The sequence below is a fragment of the Gambusia affinis genome, linkage group LG15 (assembly GCF_019740435.1).
Source record: "Gambusia affinis linkage group LG15, SWU_Gaff_1.0, whole genome shotgun sequence".
NCBI classification, from domain to species: domain Eukaryota; kingdom Metazoa; phylum Chordata; class Actinopteri; order Cyprinodontiformes; family Poeciliidae; genus Gambusia; species Gambusia affinis.
Window position 1 is genome coordinate 3888310 of NC_057882.1, and position 17186 is coordinate 3905495.

A 17186-nucleotide genomic window follows, 5' to 3' on the forward strand; every position below is an offset into this window, starting at 1 on the left:
TTAAGTAAATTGGTGAGGATTTAAAAAAGAGGATAATATTCCATTTGTAGCAGTGTTTATTCAGGGTTGACAGTAAACAGAAGGAAAACATTTATTTAAATTAAATATACCAAAGGTGTCATTCTTCCTACAAAGATTATTAATTGACCGACAGATGTCTGGATGTTTATCCGATCTCAATTTTAAACAACAAATAAGAACTGTCATCAAAAAAGGCACTCAAGCAGTATTTTTGCAATATTTATCATTTAATATAAAAAATGCCTGCAGGTGCTCAAAGTTTTTAATAGTTTGGGTCAAATTATGAGTTTAAATAACTGCAACAGCCTCTAATTCTCCATTTTACAGACACTTTATGAGAATTTACTCTGTCAGTCCAGCTCGCTGAAATTATGCATTGGATGAATTTTAAAAACTCCATTCTGCTCTCTTTTATGCTCTTGAATGAAACTCTTGTACTTATGGTTTCTCTTTGAAAAAAGCTGCTGCTGTTTTCTTCGGTTTACCCAAAAATCAGTTCACGAAGGACGAAAACCTTTACTGAATGGTCAGAACAAAATATACCATATGAAGCAAAAGGAAGCATTACTGAAACGCTTCATAAAGCATTTTCATTCGTGTTACGACAATACGAAGCATCTTAAAGTGCTATAACTCCAATCATATAAAGGTTAGATGCATCACACCCTGTGGTGCACTACTCTAAATGTCTATCCTGAATTTTAGACCCGATATGGAACCAAAACGACTTTCCTTTATGATTAAAGTAAAGGGTAATACTTTCCTGTTCTTTCAAATCTCATTTTCTGTTATTTCCACTCACTCATTGGGAGTAAAGTGCCCTTGAAATGAAAATGTCAGTTGATGAAATCCAAGGAAAGATATTTAAGTGCACCGAAATGAGCTGCGGTCTGACTCTGAGAGCGTCACCTGGACGGCACAGGGGCCGCGATGGTAATGATTTTTAAATGTGGACTTCGCCTACGCTGATGAATTATGGAGGAAAATCACTCCCTGCCTCTCACTGTGGCGTGAACGCCTGTTTTTCCCCTTCGCTCCCCACAGGACACGGAGATAATCAACACGGCCATTCTGACCGGACGCACCGTGGCCATTCCCGTCAAAATGGTCTCCATAGAGATGAACGGAGCCGTTGCCGACGTCTCAGCCTTTGTGCAGTGCAAGTCGTCTAATGAAGACATCGTAAAGGTACGGTAAACCACATTTCCTCCATGCCTGTCTGTGAGATGTGATTCAGGGCAGATGTAATCCCTTTAGCCCTCCACAGAACCACAGTCGCATCATCAGGAAAGCATAAAAAATACATTTCCAGCTGCCCCACATGTGTTTTTGATTTGATTCCTGCCTTGGATGCGATCAGGGGAGGTAGATATGATTCTACATAGAAATCGATAACAAAACAAATGAACAGTAAAAGCTTCATGAGATGCTTTCAGAAGCAGAAACAGTTCCCACCAAGTTTCTAGTTGTTTCTACAGCAGCAGGAAAATAGTAAAGCTCCAGAGTTATACACTTCAATTAAACTGATTAAATTTAGAACTCAACAACTTGTCGGCCATGTCCAGGACAAGGCATTGGGGTCATTGTAGATAAAAAAAAAACATGGAGTACATTTCTGCCAAAAGGTTCAAAAGTTGAAAGTTTGCAAGAAAAAAATTGGACATTTTGATATTAATCTCAGAAAATGTTAACAAAAACTTGGAAATTTTTGAATTTCAAAAGTTCAGAAATGCCCATGTTTTTTCTAGAGCATTTCTGAAAACTCAAAATTTCTGAATTGCTTCTAGGAAATTAATGACTTTCTAAAACTCAGAAATTTCCATGTTGTTTTCTAGAAATTTTTAATAGCAGAGATAGCAGAAATGTACTCTTCTTGTTTTTTTTCTACCTATAACAGCCCTAATACATGAGACAGTGCAATTGTTTTTACACTCAAGTCAACTACAGTTGTAGTTAATAACTGTATAGGGAACATTGTGCTGCTTTGCACTGGTGAGATTAATGAAAGTGGTGGTGTGGAGGGAGATGTGGTTTAGGAGAGTAAATGTTGAGTAATGTATGTTAAAACATTCAAATATGCAGCAGTGTGAACAACAACACTTCAGTTGGCTCCTGTTTTCAGCTCACCCTTTAAGACCTTTAGGCAACCTTTAAAAAAATCTAACACTGAGTCTTTCTTTCAAAAACAACTTTATATAACCTCAGGAGTTTTCTGAAAAAAGTTTACAAAACTGACAGAAATGGAGATGTTTGCTCAAATGTTTAAGTTTCAGCCTTTAATTTTGACTCTCCAGTGAGCTGTGGCCCCCACTTTGAAAAACACTGTCCTCAACTAGAACCACCATTACGTCATGATTTATTGAGCAAAAGTTAGAAGCAAATGGGGGAAAAAAAGCTGTGTGTGGAAAAACTAAGTGTAGCTCAAAACCCCTCTTTGCAGTGGATCCCTGCTTATATGTTCAATAATCATAAATTTTTCAGTAAAATTCATCCAGATTATTTACGGAATATTTGCCCATTGGAGAACATTTTCATAGTGCATATCTAATATATTCAAAAGAAAATGCAGCTTGGGAAGCTGAAATATCAAGATGCAATGCTACTTGACACTCCATTGGCTGGCATTTGCAAAGCACCCAATCCAGGAGCACCATTTATTTCCTTGGCACAATTTGGCTGCAATTGCACAAAAATCCGTGAGGAACGGCAGAGTCCCAGAGCGAAATTCTGTGAAAGAGGTGTACGGAGCCCGGTGCCGGAGCCCTTTGAAAGGCTGTTTACATCGTTTTGAACTGCGTGATTGTGAGCGTGAGTGGGAATAAAAGTAGCAACAGGTATTTTGTTCCATATAACACAGTAGGGGTGTAACAGGTAAACCTTTTATATGCAAACTCAACTAAAAACCAACCTGGCAGTATTTGAAACGTAATCAATTGCAAATTTACTGATGGAATTTGACTTATTGTCGTGTTTTGATTATTGATTCTATGTTGCATTGTGTTTCTGTGTTTGATATGATGTAAAGCACTATAAAATGCCTCAATGCTGAAATGTGCTATACAAATAAAATTTGATTGATTGATTGAACTCTCAAAAACAAAATTAAATAATACTATACATGTTAGCTTTTATGGTCTCTATTGTCCATCTGACGGTATCTTTGTTGTTTGAACTTTTGAAAAGGTAGTTTAACTAGTGGCTGGAATCACTTTTACAAAGTTTCTAGGAGTTCACAAGAAACCATGTACAACTCTTGAATTTATAGATGGTATTCTTTCTTTATGACTAATTTGTTAGTAACTACCCATCAACAGGATGTTTTGGGTAATGATGGCGCACACAGTGCAGGTCAGACATAAAACTGGAGCTGCCAAGACACGCTCTCTTCCTCTGGATGTTCTGGCAAAAAATGATGCATCTGTTGAACCAGAGCAGTTATTTTGCTTAAGCCACAATCAAAATACAATTATTGACCTTGATACCTTCAATGCACCTCTGAAGTAACTGCATTTTAAATGTAAGATTTAATTCAGCAAAAAAGACTAAATGCAAATCAGAGGGGGAAAAAAACCAAATATAATGAATAAAAATGATATTTTAAAACAGTCATATTTGCCACTAAATACACATAAGAGATCTTATATGCATATTTAGATTTAGCCCAAATATCATCTATAAATGTAGTCACTTATAAATGTCAAGTGACATTTAAGTTAGTGTAGAGTGGTGGAGTCACCACGGAGAAGCAGAACATGCGTGTTTCTGATCTGCATGTGTTTCAGAATCCAACATGTTTCCGCATAAATTAACTGAATTAAATTTTATTATAATTTTTAACTAATTGCTAAATGCTGCCACTGTTGCTGCTGGTTGTTATGGTAATCTGTGCCACTTACTGCAGGACATCTCATAGCAACCATGTGTCGGTTCCTTCCTGCTGGGTTCATTCCAGCAGCTGCTGCTCCGCTTCTTTCTGCCTCTTTGTGTAAAATTTTCACAACAATTGTTCACCAATTTCTTTTTTAAATTGATTTTAATGACTGTTTTGAGCCAGAAGTAACAAAAATATGAATAAATAGTTTATCCCCACAGCCAAACCATCTGCTTCTCCAAAACCATAAGATAGGCAGATGTGTTTATAGTCATTTTATCTGTAACACTCTCAAAGCTGTCCTGTCACAGAGGTGGGAGTAACTCCTGCCAGGAACGAGAAATCCATTGATTTTCATTTAATGACAAATACATTTCTTTTAAAGCACAAGATAATGACCAATTCAGTCCATTTGAGCATATTGGAGAATCTGGGTTGATGTTTTCCAATCGATGTTGCATCATATTGACACATTTTCAAACCGTGGCGGTGGAAACTGATGTGAGGGTTTTCACTTTGATTTTAGGGCAGTTTTTGTTCAGTTGGGGTTTAACCAATTCATGTTTTCAGAAGTGACTGCTTCAACTTGAAACAAAGAGGGTCCACACCACAGACACATAAGTCACAGTTGAAACTCTAATGGTCATTAAACTGATACGAGGCAGAGAATGGCCATTCAGGTGTCCAAATATGTTACTTTTCAGAGTTTCAATGCATGGGACTTGAAACATTACAGTTGGACAAATAATGCATCCATTTACTGGTCTGTGCAGTTTTCTCTCCTTTTTGGCAATTATGACTGCCTTTCCTTGTGTTTAGTGTTGATTTATTTTTTTAGGAAACTAAAGAGACTATCGCTTCAGAAAGCAGTCATTTAGAGATGAAAATAAACCACAAACTACCTTTGTTTTGTTTCGTTTTTGGTCTTGAGAGCATTTTGATTCAGCATCACAATAACCTTGTTAAACAGGATTTTTCTGTGTTTTTTGTAGGTTGAACAATAAAATCTATTCAGTTTAGAAAAGAAAATGTAATTAACCCCAAACAAAACACACCCACTGAAGATTCTCTGGAGGTACAAACAAAAAGGAGCTAAAACCATATTTGTTCGTCTGAAAGAGTGTGTGCATAACTTTAAAAACAAATCACCATTACCTTTAAAAATAAGAGGAATTATAGATACTGTGTTGTTTTTGTGAAGCTGATTCTGCTTGGAAAAAGTCCAAAATTGCATTATTTATCAGATGCTGTCTGAGTACAAACAGCACCATCTCCTCATTATAGTAAAACCTGTTTTTAACGTATGTTTCTGGATAAAAACATGCTTAAAGCATAACTCTAGCGAATTAGGCTACCTTTGAAGCTGCTTGTGAAGGCTTGTAACCACAGTAACTGCACTGACTCACTGGGATTAGATGATTCTTCCAGCCTTTCACGAGTTTGTGCATTAGAGAGACTAGGAGGAGCCAAATTTAGTTTTTCACAGATCGTCTGCCTCATGTTTTTCAGTCAGGGCCGCAGTGACAGCTGCAGCAAATATGAACAAAAAAAAGGTTGTTTTTCAGCTAACTTCTGCCTTTACCAGAGAACCTGACAAGCAGCAAAAAAAAAATAAAAAAATTCCTTTTGAACCTGTTTCTACTTTATCATGTCTCCAAATCCAGGATCTTATTTAAAGGTTTTGGGACAGTTTGAACACAGGAGCATATACAGAAATTAAATCTGAGTGAGCAGGAGGTCAGAATGTGATCAACTTTAAGTTGTCAGGCTCATTACTGGCTTCCTCTAAGTGAAATCTTTACATTTTAGCCCACTTATTTCTTCCATTTCAAGAATAATGAATCTGTTCTCAGTGATAATTACATGGAGTCAGATTAATAAAAGCTCTCTCCATGGTCGAGCAGCTCGTGAAGGTCGACTGAGGCAGATTTTACAGACTGTGGCCATTAGCTGTTATTGTGCTCTGTCTGCTCCTGCATATGTCCAGTATATTCACTCTCTTATCTACTGGACCAACTTCTCTTTGTGCTCTTCACATCTTGTACTAGAGTTTGTACCCGTTAATAACTTATGTGCTTGAGAGAGAGCAAATTAAATTATAAATGAGGGCCATGGCAGGTTTTTGATCAATGTATCAACTGTATAGACTTGTGTCTTGAAGGTGGGGGTGTGGGGGCTTCATTTGCACTGCATTGTGTTGTCAATAGAAGAGAGCAGGTGTTGCAGGGGGTGGCTGGCCTCAGCACGTCATTCATCATTTTTCATGATCCATTAAAGACAAGGCGACGGGCCGTGTGATATTGAGTGGACTTGCTTCGACGATCCTGCCATTGAACATTCTCAACTAATTTAAAATGAGCCCTTCAAGCCCAGGAAATACATGAGTCACGACAGTTCAATAAAACGATCCTCAGAATGGATAAAAGGGGTTCTGGTGAGGCTGGAGAGACTTGGAACCAACCCATGAAAACTGCTGGGTACTTAAAGGGTTCCTGGAAGTAACTAGCAGGGTACCTATGAGGGCTGCATTGTAGTGTGATGTGACTTACTTTCCTGTACGCACCCTGTGGCTATCCTATTCTATACTGTTGTTATCCTTAATCTATCATAGATCTGGTCTCCTTGGCAGCATGTAATTACTCCATAGAGCTCTGTAATTTGAGTGAAGAAACCCAGTAACAACCCTGTTTAGGTTTCTACTAGGTACCCTTTAAGTAACCTACTGATACTGCCTAGGTGCATAATGTAAGTACTCTGAAGGTATCCCAATAGGTACTCTGTTGGTACCCTGAGAGTTTCATGCAGCAGTTCTCATGGGTATCTTTGAATTACCCCACAGATCTCTGTAATCTGATTACAGAAGCCCTTAAGTAGCCAGTAGGCATCTGTTGGATACCTATAAGTATTCTAAAGCCCTTTCTCCTTTGTCAAGTATCACTGTAGCCAGTTAATGTCTGGTTTGGTTCTAGCCAAGTTGGGTGTGTCTCCGTTGGCAGTGTGTTCCTCACTATGTATGTGTGAATATGGGAAGTAACGTGAGACCGTGTGTGGGCTGTCGACAGTCTAATATTATTTAGTGGATATACCCCTGGGCAGCCAGTTTCTCCAAAATTCTCTCATTATATTTATTTATCTCACCAATTACTGCATCCTCATTGTGGACTGAAAATGGTGGTTAAGTTATTGTTGTGTGAGAAGTTTGCAAGTACCACCTTCACTGTTGCAGTGGCATAAATCTCCCAATTTGTGGTAGATAAATCAACGAATGCAGCTTGTTGCCAATCAAATCGCTTGTGCAGAACACTCAACTAGATCCAGCTTGTACAACCCTGAGGTGGTTCCAAACAACAGAGAAGATTTGCACATGTAGACAAATCTGGCTGGGACTGACTAGGGAAGAATCAGTTAAAGTCACACCTGTGGGAAAGGGTCTTAAACATATCCTATTAGGTGCTCTGTTGATGCCCTACGTGACCTTAAAAGGACCATACAGTGATTCTCTTTGTAATTAAATTTGTGAAAGAAACCTTATAAGTAAATTTTATGCACATGTTAGGTAAAGTCTATTAAGCCTAAATCTATCCCCATAGGTATCCTGAAAGCATCACCCAACTACTCTAACAGGTACGCTTTAATTACATACCATCTAAAATCTCAAGTACTACCCTTACAGACTCTATATATACCCAAAAACACCCTTCCTAGTTTCCTGTTGGGATCATATAGGTCACCTGTAAGTTAGCCAGCAAAACACTTGAGGTACAATGTAAGTACCCTTAGTACCTGATTAGTACCCCATAGGTAGCCGTAGCTTAAAAGTCTGTTAGTTACCCAGCAAGTTGTCAATAGGAATCCTGCAGGCATATACCCTATAGTAGTGTTTCCCAACCCTGGTCCTCAAGGCACACTGCCCTGCATATTTTAGGTGTTTCCTTGCTTCAGCACAAGTGATTTCAATTAACAGGTGTTTGTTGAACTGTGAATTAGCTGAATCAGGTGTTTTACAGCAGGGAAATATCTAAAACATCCAGGGCATTGTGCCTTGAAAACCAGGGTTGGGAAACACTACCCTATAGGGTAACCTACAGATACCCTGGAGGTACTCCGAAGTGTAGATACAGGTTAGGACTGTACTGCATTCATTACAAAGGTTCTTAGCTCAAACACTTTAACAAAAACTACAACAGGCTTCCACTGTTAGAATAACCTTATTTCAAACCTCTTGCTCTCATTTGGATATTTGCCAACCCACTGGCTGTTGTATTTTTTTCCTTCAAACTCTGGGAGTAAAAATAGGTGGGAGGCTGTCATTTTTCTTTACTGTCGCTTTTATTTATTTAGTTCTTTCTTCTCTGGAAATAACTAAGCTGCAGTGTGCATGTAGAGCCTGTAGCAGATAAGCCAGTTTTTGTGTGTGCATGAACCTGTGTGTGTTTGTGCACGGCTGCTGTAGAAGGTGGAACAACCAAAGGGAAAAAAGTGTGACAGCGTTTCAGGGGGCTGGGAGGATTTGCTGGCTGTGGTGGACAACTCCGACCGTCCCCCACTGATCATTGTCTCCTGTGGGGATGTGACTCACGTAACCCCATCTGAAGCCAGAGATAAGGCCCTGTGTCTGCACATCTCATCACACGCCTGTGTTCATCCTGCATGCCTACAGTGCCCTGCATGTTTTTCTCCTCCATGTTAGTGTGACACATTTTACCTTTGGTGGTACCATGAATTTAACGTGGACAGTAGTTCAAGATCTCAGATTAAGGTCATGTTCATATTCAATAATTACTGAGAACTGGAGCACACTTGGACATTTACAATCTCTGGAATCTAAAGCTTATGTGTCCTGATGGTAAAATACTTGTAGAAGTTAGAGAAAAAAATTTGGGTAGCCTCATGAAGCCCTGTATGAGGCTTGTTCCTCATTACATCTAAACAAATGGCTTTAAATTCAAAGATCACCCGAACAATGGATCATTTTCATCATCAATAATACCATCAACAGGCTAATGGGGGCTGCTTCATTTAGCTAACCGAGCTAAATGAACTCGCTGACAATGCCGCTCTTCAAGCAAACGCATAATATTCATCACATAGAGAAAAAAAATGTCAAAACAACCACAAGACACGGTCCCTGCAGTGCTAACCATATGTCAGCTCTGTCTGCACCGAAACGCATGCATTATCCCTAAATGACGACGCCATTTGTTAAAATGTCAGAGCAATTAATTTAGTTCAACATTTAATTTTAAAACAAAATCTGCAGTGTGCCGAACAGGATGGCTCCAGTTGTTTTGGTTTTTTTTATACCCATTTTTTGCTCTTGTTGTTTGACAAACAATAAAAACAATCGAAGTGGAGCATACTACACAAACACAAATGAGGTATGAATTACTAGGTGGTTTTGAACATTTTTCAGTGCTATAAGAAGCATTTAATCTTCAAAACTTTAAGGTTTTGATTGTTGATTATTGATCTTTTTAATAGAAATAGGCAGCACTGAAGCTACAGTGATGTGGAGTTTGTGTTTCTCCCTGTGCATAATCCAAATACATGTATTTAATGTTAATCTGAAACTATAAATTGGTCTTAGAAGTTTAGCCCTCTGGTCCTTGAGTGTCTGCTGCTGGATTCTGGGGTATCTGGGTGGCTTTTCAGGACTGTCCATTATAAGGATTAGAGAGGACTGTCCAAGAACTGTCTTTGTTTTGATCAAAATCAGGCTTCTTCCAGTGCACACTGGACTCCGCCCATTTGTGGTTTTCATATTCAGAACCTTTGTTCATATTTTCTTTGGTAGAATCATTGCTTTTTCTGACAATTATCTCTGGTTTGGTTTTGGATGCTGTGCAGCTGGAAGGATTTTTTTTTTTTTTTTTTTCAAACATGATAATAGAAAATACATACATGAACAAGGAATGCAAAAGACATATATTTTTGTACCACAATAAATCTCAACATGCTCAAAAAGGAGTATAAAGAAGTATGAAACTTATGAACTCGTACCCCATGATCTCATTTTTGTTATCCACTCTTGGACAGTTGTTATATTGCACAAACATGGCAACAAAGTATTGTTTTAACTGTGACCAGCTGATTAGCGTCTCAAAAGATCAATTAATACCTGAACCATGATCCAAAATCACAGAGGACATGAAAAGAATGCAGAGCAGGATGAAAGAACAGAGAGAGAAGGAAGAAATCAAACCATGTCCTCCATTGATGATCTTAGGATCCTCCAAACCAACATCTTTCTAATCATACAGCCAGACTGAGATAAAGAGGAAAGGCAAAACCAAAGGAGATCTTGTCAAAATTAGTGAATGGACTTAAGACTCGACATCTAAAGTTTGGAATTGTCTTGACTCTGCATACCTGTGTTTTTGACTCACCTTGGGACTTTCATGTGTTTACTTGGGACTGGACTCTAGACTCAGGTGGAAAAGCCTGACTCAGCAGTCCTAAACCCACATTTATCTGCAGTCTGTGGACATGGCAACCATTTCTGATTTTAAATTTGTTGCTGTATCTTTGCATTTCTTGTTTCTTTTATCTCCTTCTTGAATATTTGCTCATCCCAGTTTAAACAAGCTGTTATAAGAGATGCAGGTCTTATAAAGAAGCATTTCTTTGTTTTTTCTGAGTCTGTGTATGATCTATTGATGAGATTTAACAAATGTGATGATGAATCTGCATTGATGAAACCAGTTTGGGGTGTTTTATGGTTTAAAAAGTAAAGTATTTTTTGTATAAATTCAATTCTACTAAACTGAAACGTTTAATGTGGATTTTACGAATCAAATAAAAACTTTAATAATTTAGCGTTTTCTGACATTTTTCAAGCTCTGATATCCCACCTTCTGTTTACACAGTTCAAAATTTCAACTGACCTGCACCAATAAAAGTGACGAAAATGTTCAAAGTTATAAGTGGAAAAGAGATCTTTCTTTCATCTGAACATTATTTTGTGGAAAATAAGTTTTTCAAATTCTAAAAAGGATGGAATCTTCCAAGTTAGCGTGAGTAAGAAAATTTGCACAGTGAAAATGTTTGAGCCCTTCAATTCTCAGAAGATTTTTCCAGTTTTCCACAAATTCAATGGGATATGATGCCACATGTAAGAAAACTACAGAACCACACTAAACAATCCTAACAGTTCATTTAATGGCAGAATACTAGCATCACACTGCTTTTTCTGCACGATGTGGGCGAACTAACTTGCATGGCATCATCAGCGATGCTGTAAGAGAGCTCTCATTAGGGTGAAATCACTGAAAGGACAGAAGCTGCTGCCTTTATTTGGGAAATTAGTTCAGTTAATGTCACGGAATAAATGTGTTAAATGCCCTTCGGTGTTCTCACCTTCACATTAACCCGACCGGTCCTCGATGCGGCACTCCGAGAGCAGCTACGGATCCGAGGCGGTGCTCCGACAATCCGTCTCCACCCAGGCAATCTGCCGGCACCATGGAGGATGCCACAGAGCATTAGCGGCCGTGTGACGGCATGTGGCGGCTCGGAGTGTGAAAGCCCTCCTCAGCAAGCCCCCGCAGGACCACTGATACCCAGAGTCGCTAACAGCTTTTGACTTGCAATTAGCCGGCCAAGTTTATCAGCGGCTGTAGCTGCCAGAGCTCTCCGGGAACTTTTTTTTTTTTTGGGCAGTTGGTGGGTACGCGCCAGGCTCATGCTGTCAGCACTCTCTACTGTGATTAATCATAGCTGGCTGGGGGTCATAGTGTTGAGTTTTCTGTTTATCTTGTAGCTCTGATCATATATATCAGTGGGTTTTACTATTTTTGCCTCCTCAGGAAATACAGCTTCCAATTCCCACCATAACGAGAGAAATGTTAACACTAGCTCAACATTTTATATATATATATAAAATGCATATATTTACACATCCACACTGGGTGTTTGGTATAAGGGGACCCATTATGTAAAATTCACATATTGTACATTTTTGTACTTCCATTTGAGTTTTTGGCTTCTAGAAACTGTCTAAGCAATTAATAAATAAAAAATCAGCAGTTTTTGTAAAACAAAGTTTCTTTTGTTGTTGTTGGTTTTTTTGGTGAGCTGTTTCAAAAACTTAAAAGTGTTTTATTCTTGACTTACCATTCGAGAACCACTTGCTATGTTCTTGTTGTGCAGGAGGCTCCACTTCTGCTTTTCAAAGATGTACAGTTCTCTAATTTTGCACCTGTTTGCAGCTATTTTCACTTCAAGTGCTAGTGTTGGGTTGGTGGAGGTGTGGCAGCAGCAGTTTATCTGGATTCAAAGTGACAGAGCCTTAAACTCATTCTGAAAGAAGTTCAAACTACACAGAACTGACCAGACTAAAATCTGATTATCTATGATTGATTTTGTGCAACTCTAACATGCCATTTCAAATATGTCACATTTTCTTGGAGAATACATGATTTTTACTAAAAACAAAAATGGCATACATGCTAAGATAAGAAACCTTACAAAACTATCTTTGGTAAGCAGTTGGAGCCTCCATGTTAAACTCCTTGAAATTTCACCCCTAAAGTAAAATAGAAATGTCATTTTAAAAGCCCTGAAAACATCGAGAACACAACTTTATATGGATTAAGTTTATCAACAGGTTATAAGACAGATTTGATGTTGTAAGACTGCCATAATTGGTTAGTTTATAGATATTAAAATCATATCTACAAAATTTGAAGTTTGTCTTTAAATTCAGTAAAAAAAAAACAAATTGCATCAGCTGAACCGAAGAGAGGAACCCTGTCATCTTCCCAAGGCCTTCCACTCCAGCTGCGGTGTGTGCATGTGCAAAATTATATTACCCAGACCTCTTCCCAGTTATGATGAATCCCCAGCCCTGAGAAGACTGGCCAGGCCGACCTCCATTGGCCACAGATTAGATCCTCTGATTACAATGCCAGCCACCTCCCAACATCTGATAAATCTTTAGCAGGAGCCCAAAAGCAAAGCCCTCCAGTTCCTCTGCAGTTAATAATTTACTGTTGGGGGTGGAAGGGGATATTTATTATAATTTAAATGAAGCTGTGGAGGGTTTTCGATTTGATGGGAAATCTGAAAAATGGTTTAGAGTTAAATTTAGAAAAGTCGATATATTGAATTCATGCTCTCTGTGCCTCAAATGATATGCCATTACAGGAATGTGTCGTGAAAGGTGAAATGTGTGAACATGTTTATTTATGAGCAGGTCTAAGCAAAGTTCATCTTAAATGTCAGAAGAGTGACATGTTTGCCTAAGAGCTTCTCGTGGCATATTACGTGTAATTGTTCATAGACGATTATGGCGACACGGTTCTGGTGTCGGGGACTTGGTGTAAACGCCTAATTTGCTCTGCACAAGCTTAACAAACACTGGGGTTACTTGGAAGCACTAATTTGGCTGTATAAAGGATGCAAATGAGATTAGAGAGGAGCCCGCAGCCTGTAAGCATTTTTGTTTGCAGCAGTTGTTGTCGGCTTTGTTCTGCCGAGCCCAGGAAGCCTCCGGTTTCCTCACTGCGGCCCAACACAGCAGCTGATTTCCATCGATTCATTCCAGATTTTCTCTCAATGCTGGCAGGCTCTTCGAGTGTCGTGTTGGTCAGAATATAAAAAGCTTCCAAACTCTTGGACCGCAAAGTACAGGATACAATTTTTTTGGGTTTGCACAGGTCATTCAAAAAATAGACTTTTTTTATGGTCCGTAAATCCTGTGAAGTCATCTTTTGTCTTAATATCTGGAAAATGTGCACAGTAATTCTTCTTTAAAGATCTACAGTTGCACTTAAAATGTAACATCTCATTAATTTTAACAACTCAATACTGGCATAGAAAGTAAAAAGAAATCAAATCTTCACACCTCTGCAGTGCATTTTTCTTTTCCCATCCATGGGAAGCAAATGCATGTTCCATTTCTGCCCAACCTTATGAAGTGTTCTGCTGTGATTTGTAGCAGAAACTTCACGCTGCGCCCTACGTATCATCACAAATCTTTGAGATTCTCCCCACGGCCGATGTGACCATTACCATACAGATGGCCTCTGACGGCTGACCGTGATCTCTTCCAGGTCTCCATGAATTGCGACTACGTGTTCGTCAACGGCAAGGAGACGCGGGGCTCCATGAACGCCCGAGTCATCTTCAGCTACGAGCACCTGAGTGCGCCGCTGGAGCTCACCGTCTGGGTGCCCAAGCTCCCCCTGCAGGTGGAGCTCACCGACAACACTCTAAGCTTCATCAAAGGCTGGAGGGTTCCCATTCTGCCTGACAGAAGGTGAGGCTGGGCTACACACACACACGCACACGCGCACACACACACCTGCTCACCAGTGAGAGTTCAGTCTTTTCTCTCTTCTCTGAATCATGTTCCTGGAGTTCAGGGCGCAAAACCTACTTTGGTGAAAGTTTAGTTTTCAGAGATGGATCCCCATTCACCCTATTCATGTCTTCTTTGAAAAATGAAAAATTGATAAATGTTAGTAGATGAAGTCATGTCAAAACTTTCATGCCATTGCATCATGTTACATCCGGCCCTTTACATTCCTTTTACTTCCCTCTTGTTCTTTCTACTGACATTCTCTCTGTATTTATCTGGTTGAATCCTATATGCAGCTCTACTCATTCATATTTGCAGGTTTTATTTTCACTAAGTTTAAGAAAAATATACATGTCTGATTAAAATTCAATATTACAAGCCAATTTTCATCATCTTATTAAAAGAGTTTAAACTAAAACTGACACAGTGCTTGACTAAAAGAGAGGGCAGCTCAGTTAGGGTGTTTTCACACCAATAGATTTGGTGGAATTGGGGACCTAAATTGCAACATTTGTTACATTTTCAGCTGCTGTAGTTCTCTTTCACACTGCACTGTCAAAAGATCCAAAGTAATTGAAAAACCTGTTCCCCTTCTCACCTGCTGTGGCGTTACTCCAAGAACCACTGAAGGAACCGTCATGAAAACCTCTGAAGAAGACGCTGATTGCAACTTCCCTCTTCATAAAATGTAAACAGACATGGAGTGGCATCAGATTTGAGCAGTTGTAGGATTTCTCTTTAGTCTCTTTGGTAAAAGACCTTGCGCCATTTCTCCTGCTGGCGCTAAACTCTCACATTTGTTTTGGTTATGTTTACCCAGAATGCCCTGCACTGTAGTCCACTTCCTTGCTTTTAGAGGGGTCTCCGGTCCGCTTGGCGTTCACATACACATTCAAACCGAACCAGAGTTCACTTCATGCCTGTCTTATTTCAAGTGCACAAAGATATTTGCACTAGGAACTAGACCAACAATACTGTAAAACCTGGAGCTTTAACTGCTGAGGTTCTGGCAATCATTAGTCAGTACACTGAGTGAATACTGGCTAATGATAAATACATTCCACATTTACAATTTTGTTTTCAGTAATTTCTTTTTAAAAACAAGTGCAGCTTTACTTGCACTTCACATTTATCTTCTTCTTTGGGTTTTCTAGCACAAAAATCCTTTGAAACTGTTCTTTAAGAAAAGGGTGAAAGAGTTCAATGGCTTTAAGTACTTTAGTAGGCTACTGTATTACAGAGTGATTGTGGCAGTGAGAGTCCAATGAGCAAGGACTTTATTCCAGTCCAGGATAAAGTCGGGAGATAAAAGGACCCCTGGAGTCTTAATGCTTGTGGCTGCTCAGCAGGAAGTGGCAGAGAAGGGTGAGGCGCCTCAGATAACACCAATATGGAGGAGAAACAATACAAAAAAGACAGTCTGGAAGGCCGAGTGCCACCATACTTTGAAAGTTAAAGAATGAAGACTTTGGGCATATTCATACAAAAATAAATGTTGCACAAAGCTGACAGGATGAATGGCATTTAAAATAAAGCTGGAGGTTCAATTGTGAGTGAACTGAAGGAATAGCTCTTATTTCTCAAAGAAAAAACGGAAAAATAAAACAACTTTCTGGATTTTGTCTCAAAATTTGAAGCAAAAACATATTGACACCTGCAATCCATGCTGTCCATCAGTCTCAATATTCTAACTTTCAAGCAATAGCTGCCAGCTGCTGTTGTCTGCAGAGCTTGTGCTGTTTATAATCTTCCTGAGAGGCTCATTTATTCTCTTTTTGCAGTGTCAGGGTTTCTGATGGCTACAAAGTGCTGCACGTACAAGTCTGTAACAAGATCAGCCAATCGATGTGGCAGTGAGTGATTATGAGTGGCGCTTAATTTGTGGCAAAAGCCCGAGAACGTAAGGACTTTGTGTGCACAAATGCAACCTATTGACCACGTGGACAATGGCCTTTATCTCCTTCCCTGTGACTTTGTCGTTTTTCCTATGAATATCTGCATTATGGACAGTAGCTTTAGAAGGAGTGGTGCACTGAAGTCAAACAACGGTCTGTTTCAGTACTTTCATTTTCCAGCCTCCTTTGAGTGAGAGGTACTTGGTACATCAATAACAGCTTGTCTGCTGTTAGGCCATCTCTCAGCCAGCAGCGGAGAGTTGGCGTTAAGTTGCCATGGCAAGTTAACATAACATTCAGGCTTCTGACTGTTTAAGGGAAACCACAGCTCCCACAGATGTGAAACCTTCAAATGCAAACTCGACCACTGCAGAAGCTGTGCTTTCACTTAACCAGTAAATGAACATGCATTAAAACAGCTAGTCTACTGATCCTTTGTAGCTACATCTAATACTGTTGAGACACCATGATGGACGTCAGAAATTAGTTATTGCAGTATTGAATGGAGTGACAGCGATTGTCTACCTAAATATCTTTTGCCAGTATTGTCATGGTAAAAGTTCAACCTGTCAAGTTTCCCACTTTTTAGTGGCATGGATGGTTCTATGGTTTTGAAACATAGAAATTTGGTCCCATTATAGCGAAAACTAAAACTCAATAATGGTGACCCAGAGCAAAGCAAGTATCTGTACATTTATTTAGTAACTTCAGAAAGTACTTGGATATTAATTGTGTTAAATAGGCGGATTTGCTAAATTTTTTCCTGCCTGTTTTCATGAGGCATAATGTGAGAAGTATATCACCCATGAAATGAGTTCTGAGTTTTCAAAACCAAGCTCTCACAACTGACTCAATCAAGAAATGCAAAACTAGATCAGAATCTGCTTCCATTTAAACAACATGTCTCACTAAGCTACAGCTCTTTTAGCAAAGGTGCCACATTAGTTCAGCTCTTACCTGTTGGATATTTTACCCAAACGAATTTCAGTGTGAAAACATCGCTCAATTTACCTTTAAATATAGTAACAAGTTGGTACCTGCTGCATCAGGCAACTGAAAAACAAAACACAGCACGCAATATGAAAGGACATGTCCAACA

General features: G+C 39.2%; 1 protein-coding gene across 3 annotated transcripts in view; it reads left to right on the plus strand.

Moving 5' to 3' along the window:
* Positions 1 to 17186, plus strand: part of tmem132e (transmembrane protein 132E) — a 414476-nt gene that overhangs the window by 361669 nt on the left and 35621 nt on the right. For all 3 annotated transcript variants that reach the window (XM_044140671.1, XM_044140672.1, XM_044140670.1), the window contains exons 5-6: positions 1066 to 1209; positions 13945 to 14150. In XM_044140671.1, coding sequence (XP_043996606.1) covers positions 1066 to 1209; positions 13945 to 14150 — 350 coding nt within the window. The remainder of the gene's footprint in view (positions 1 to 1065; positions 1210 to 13944; positions 14151 to 17186) is intronic.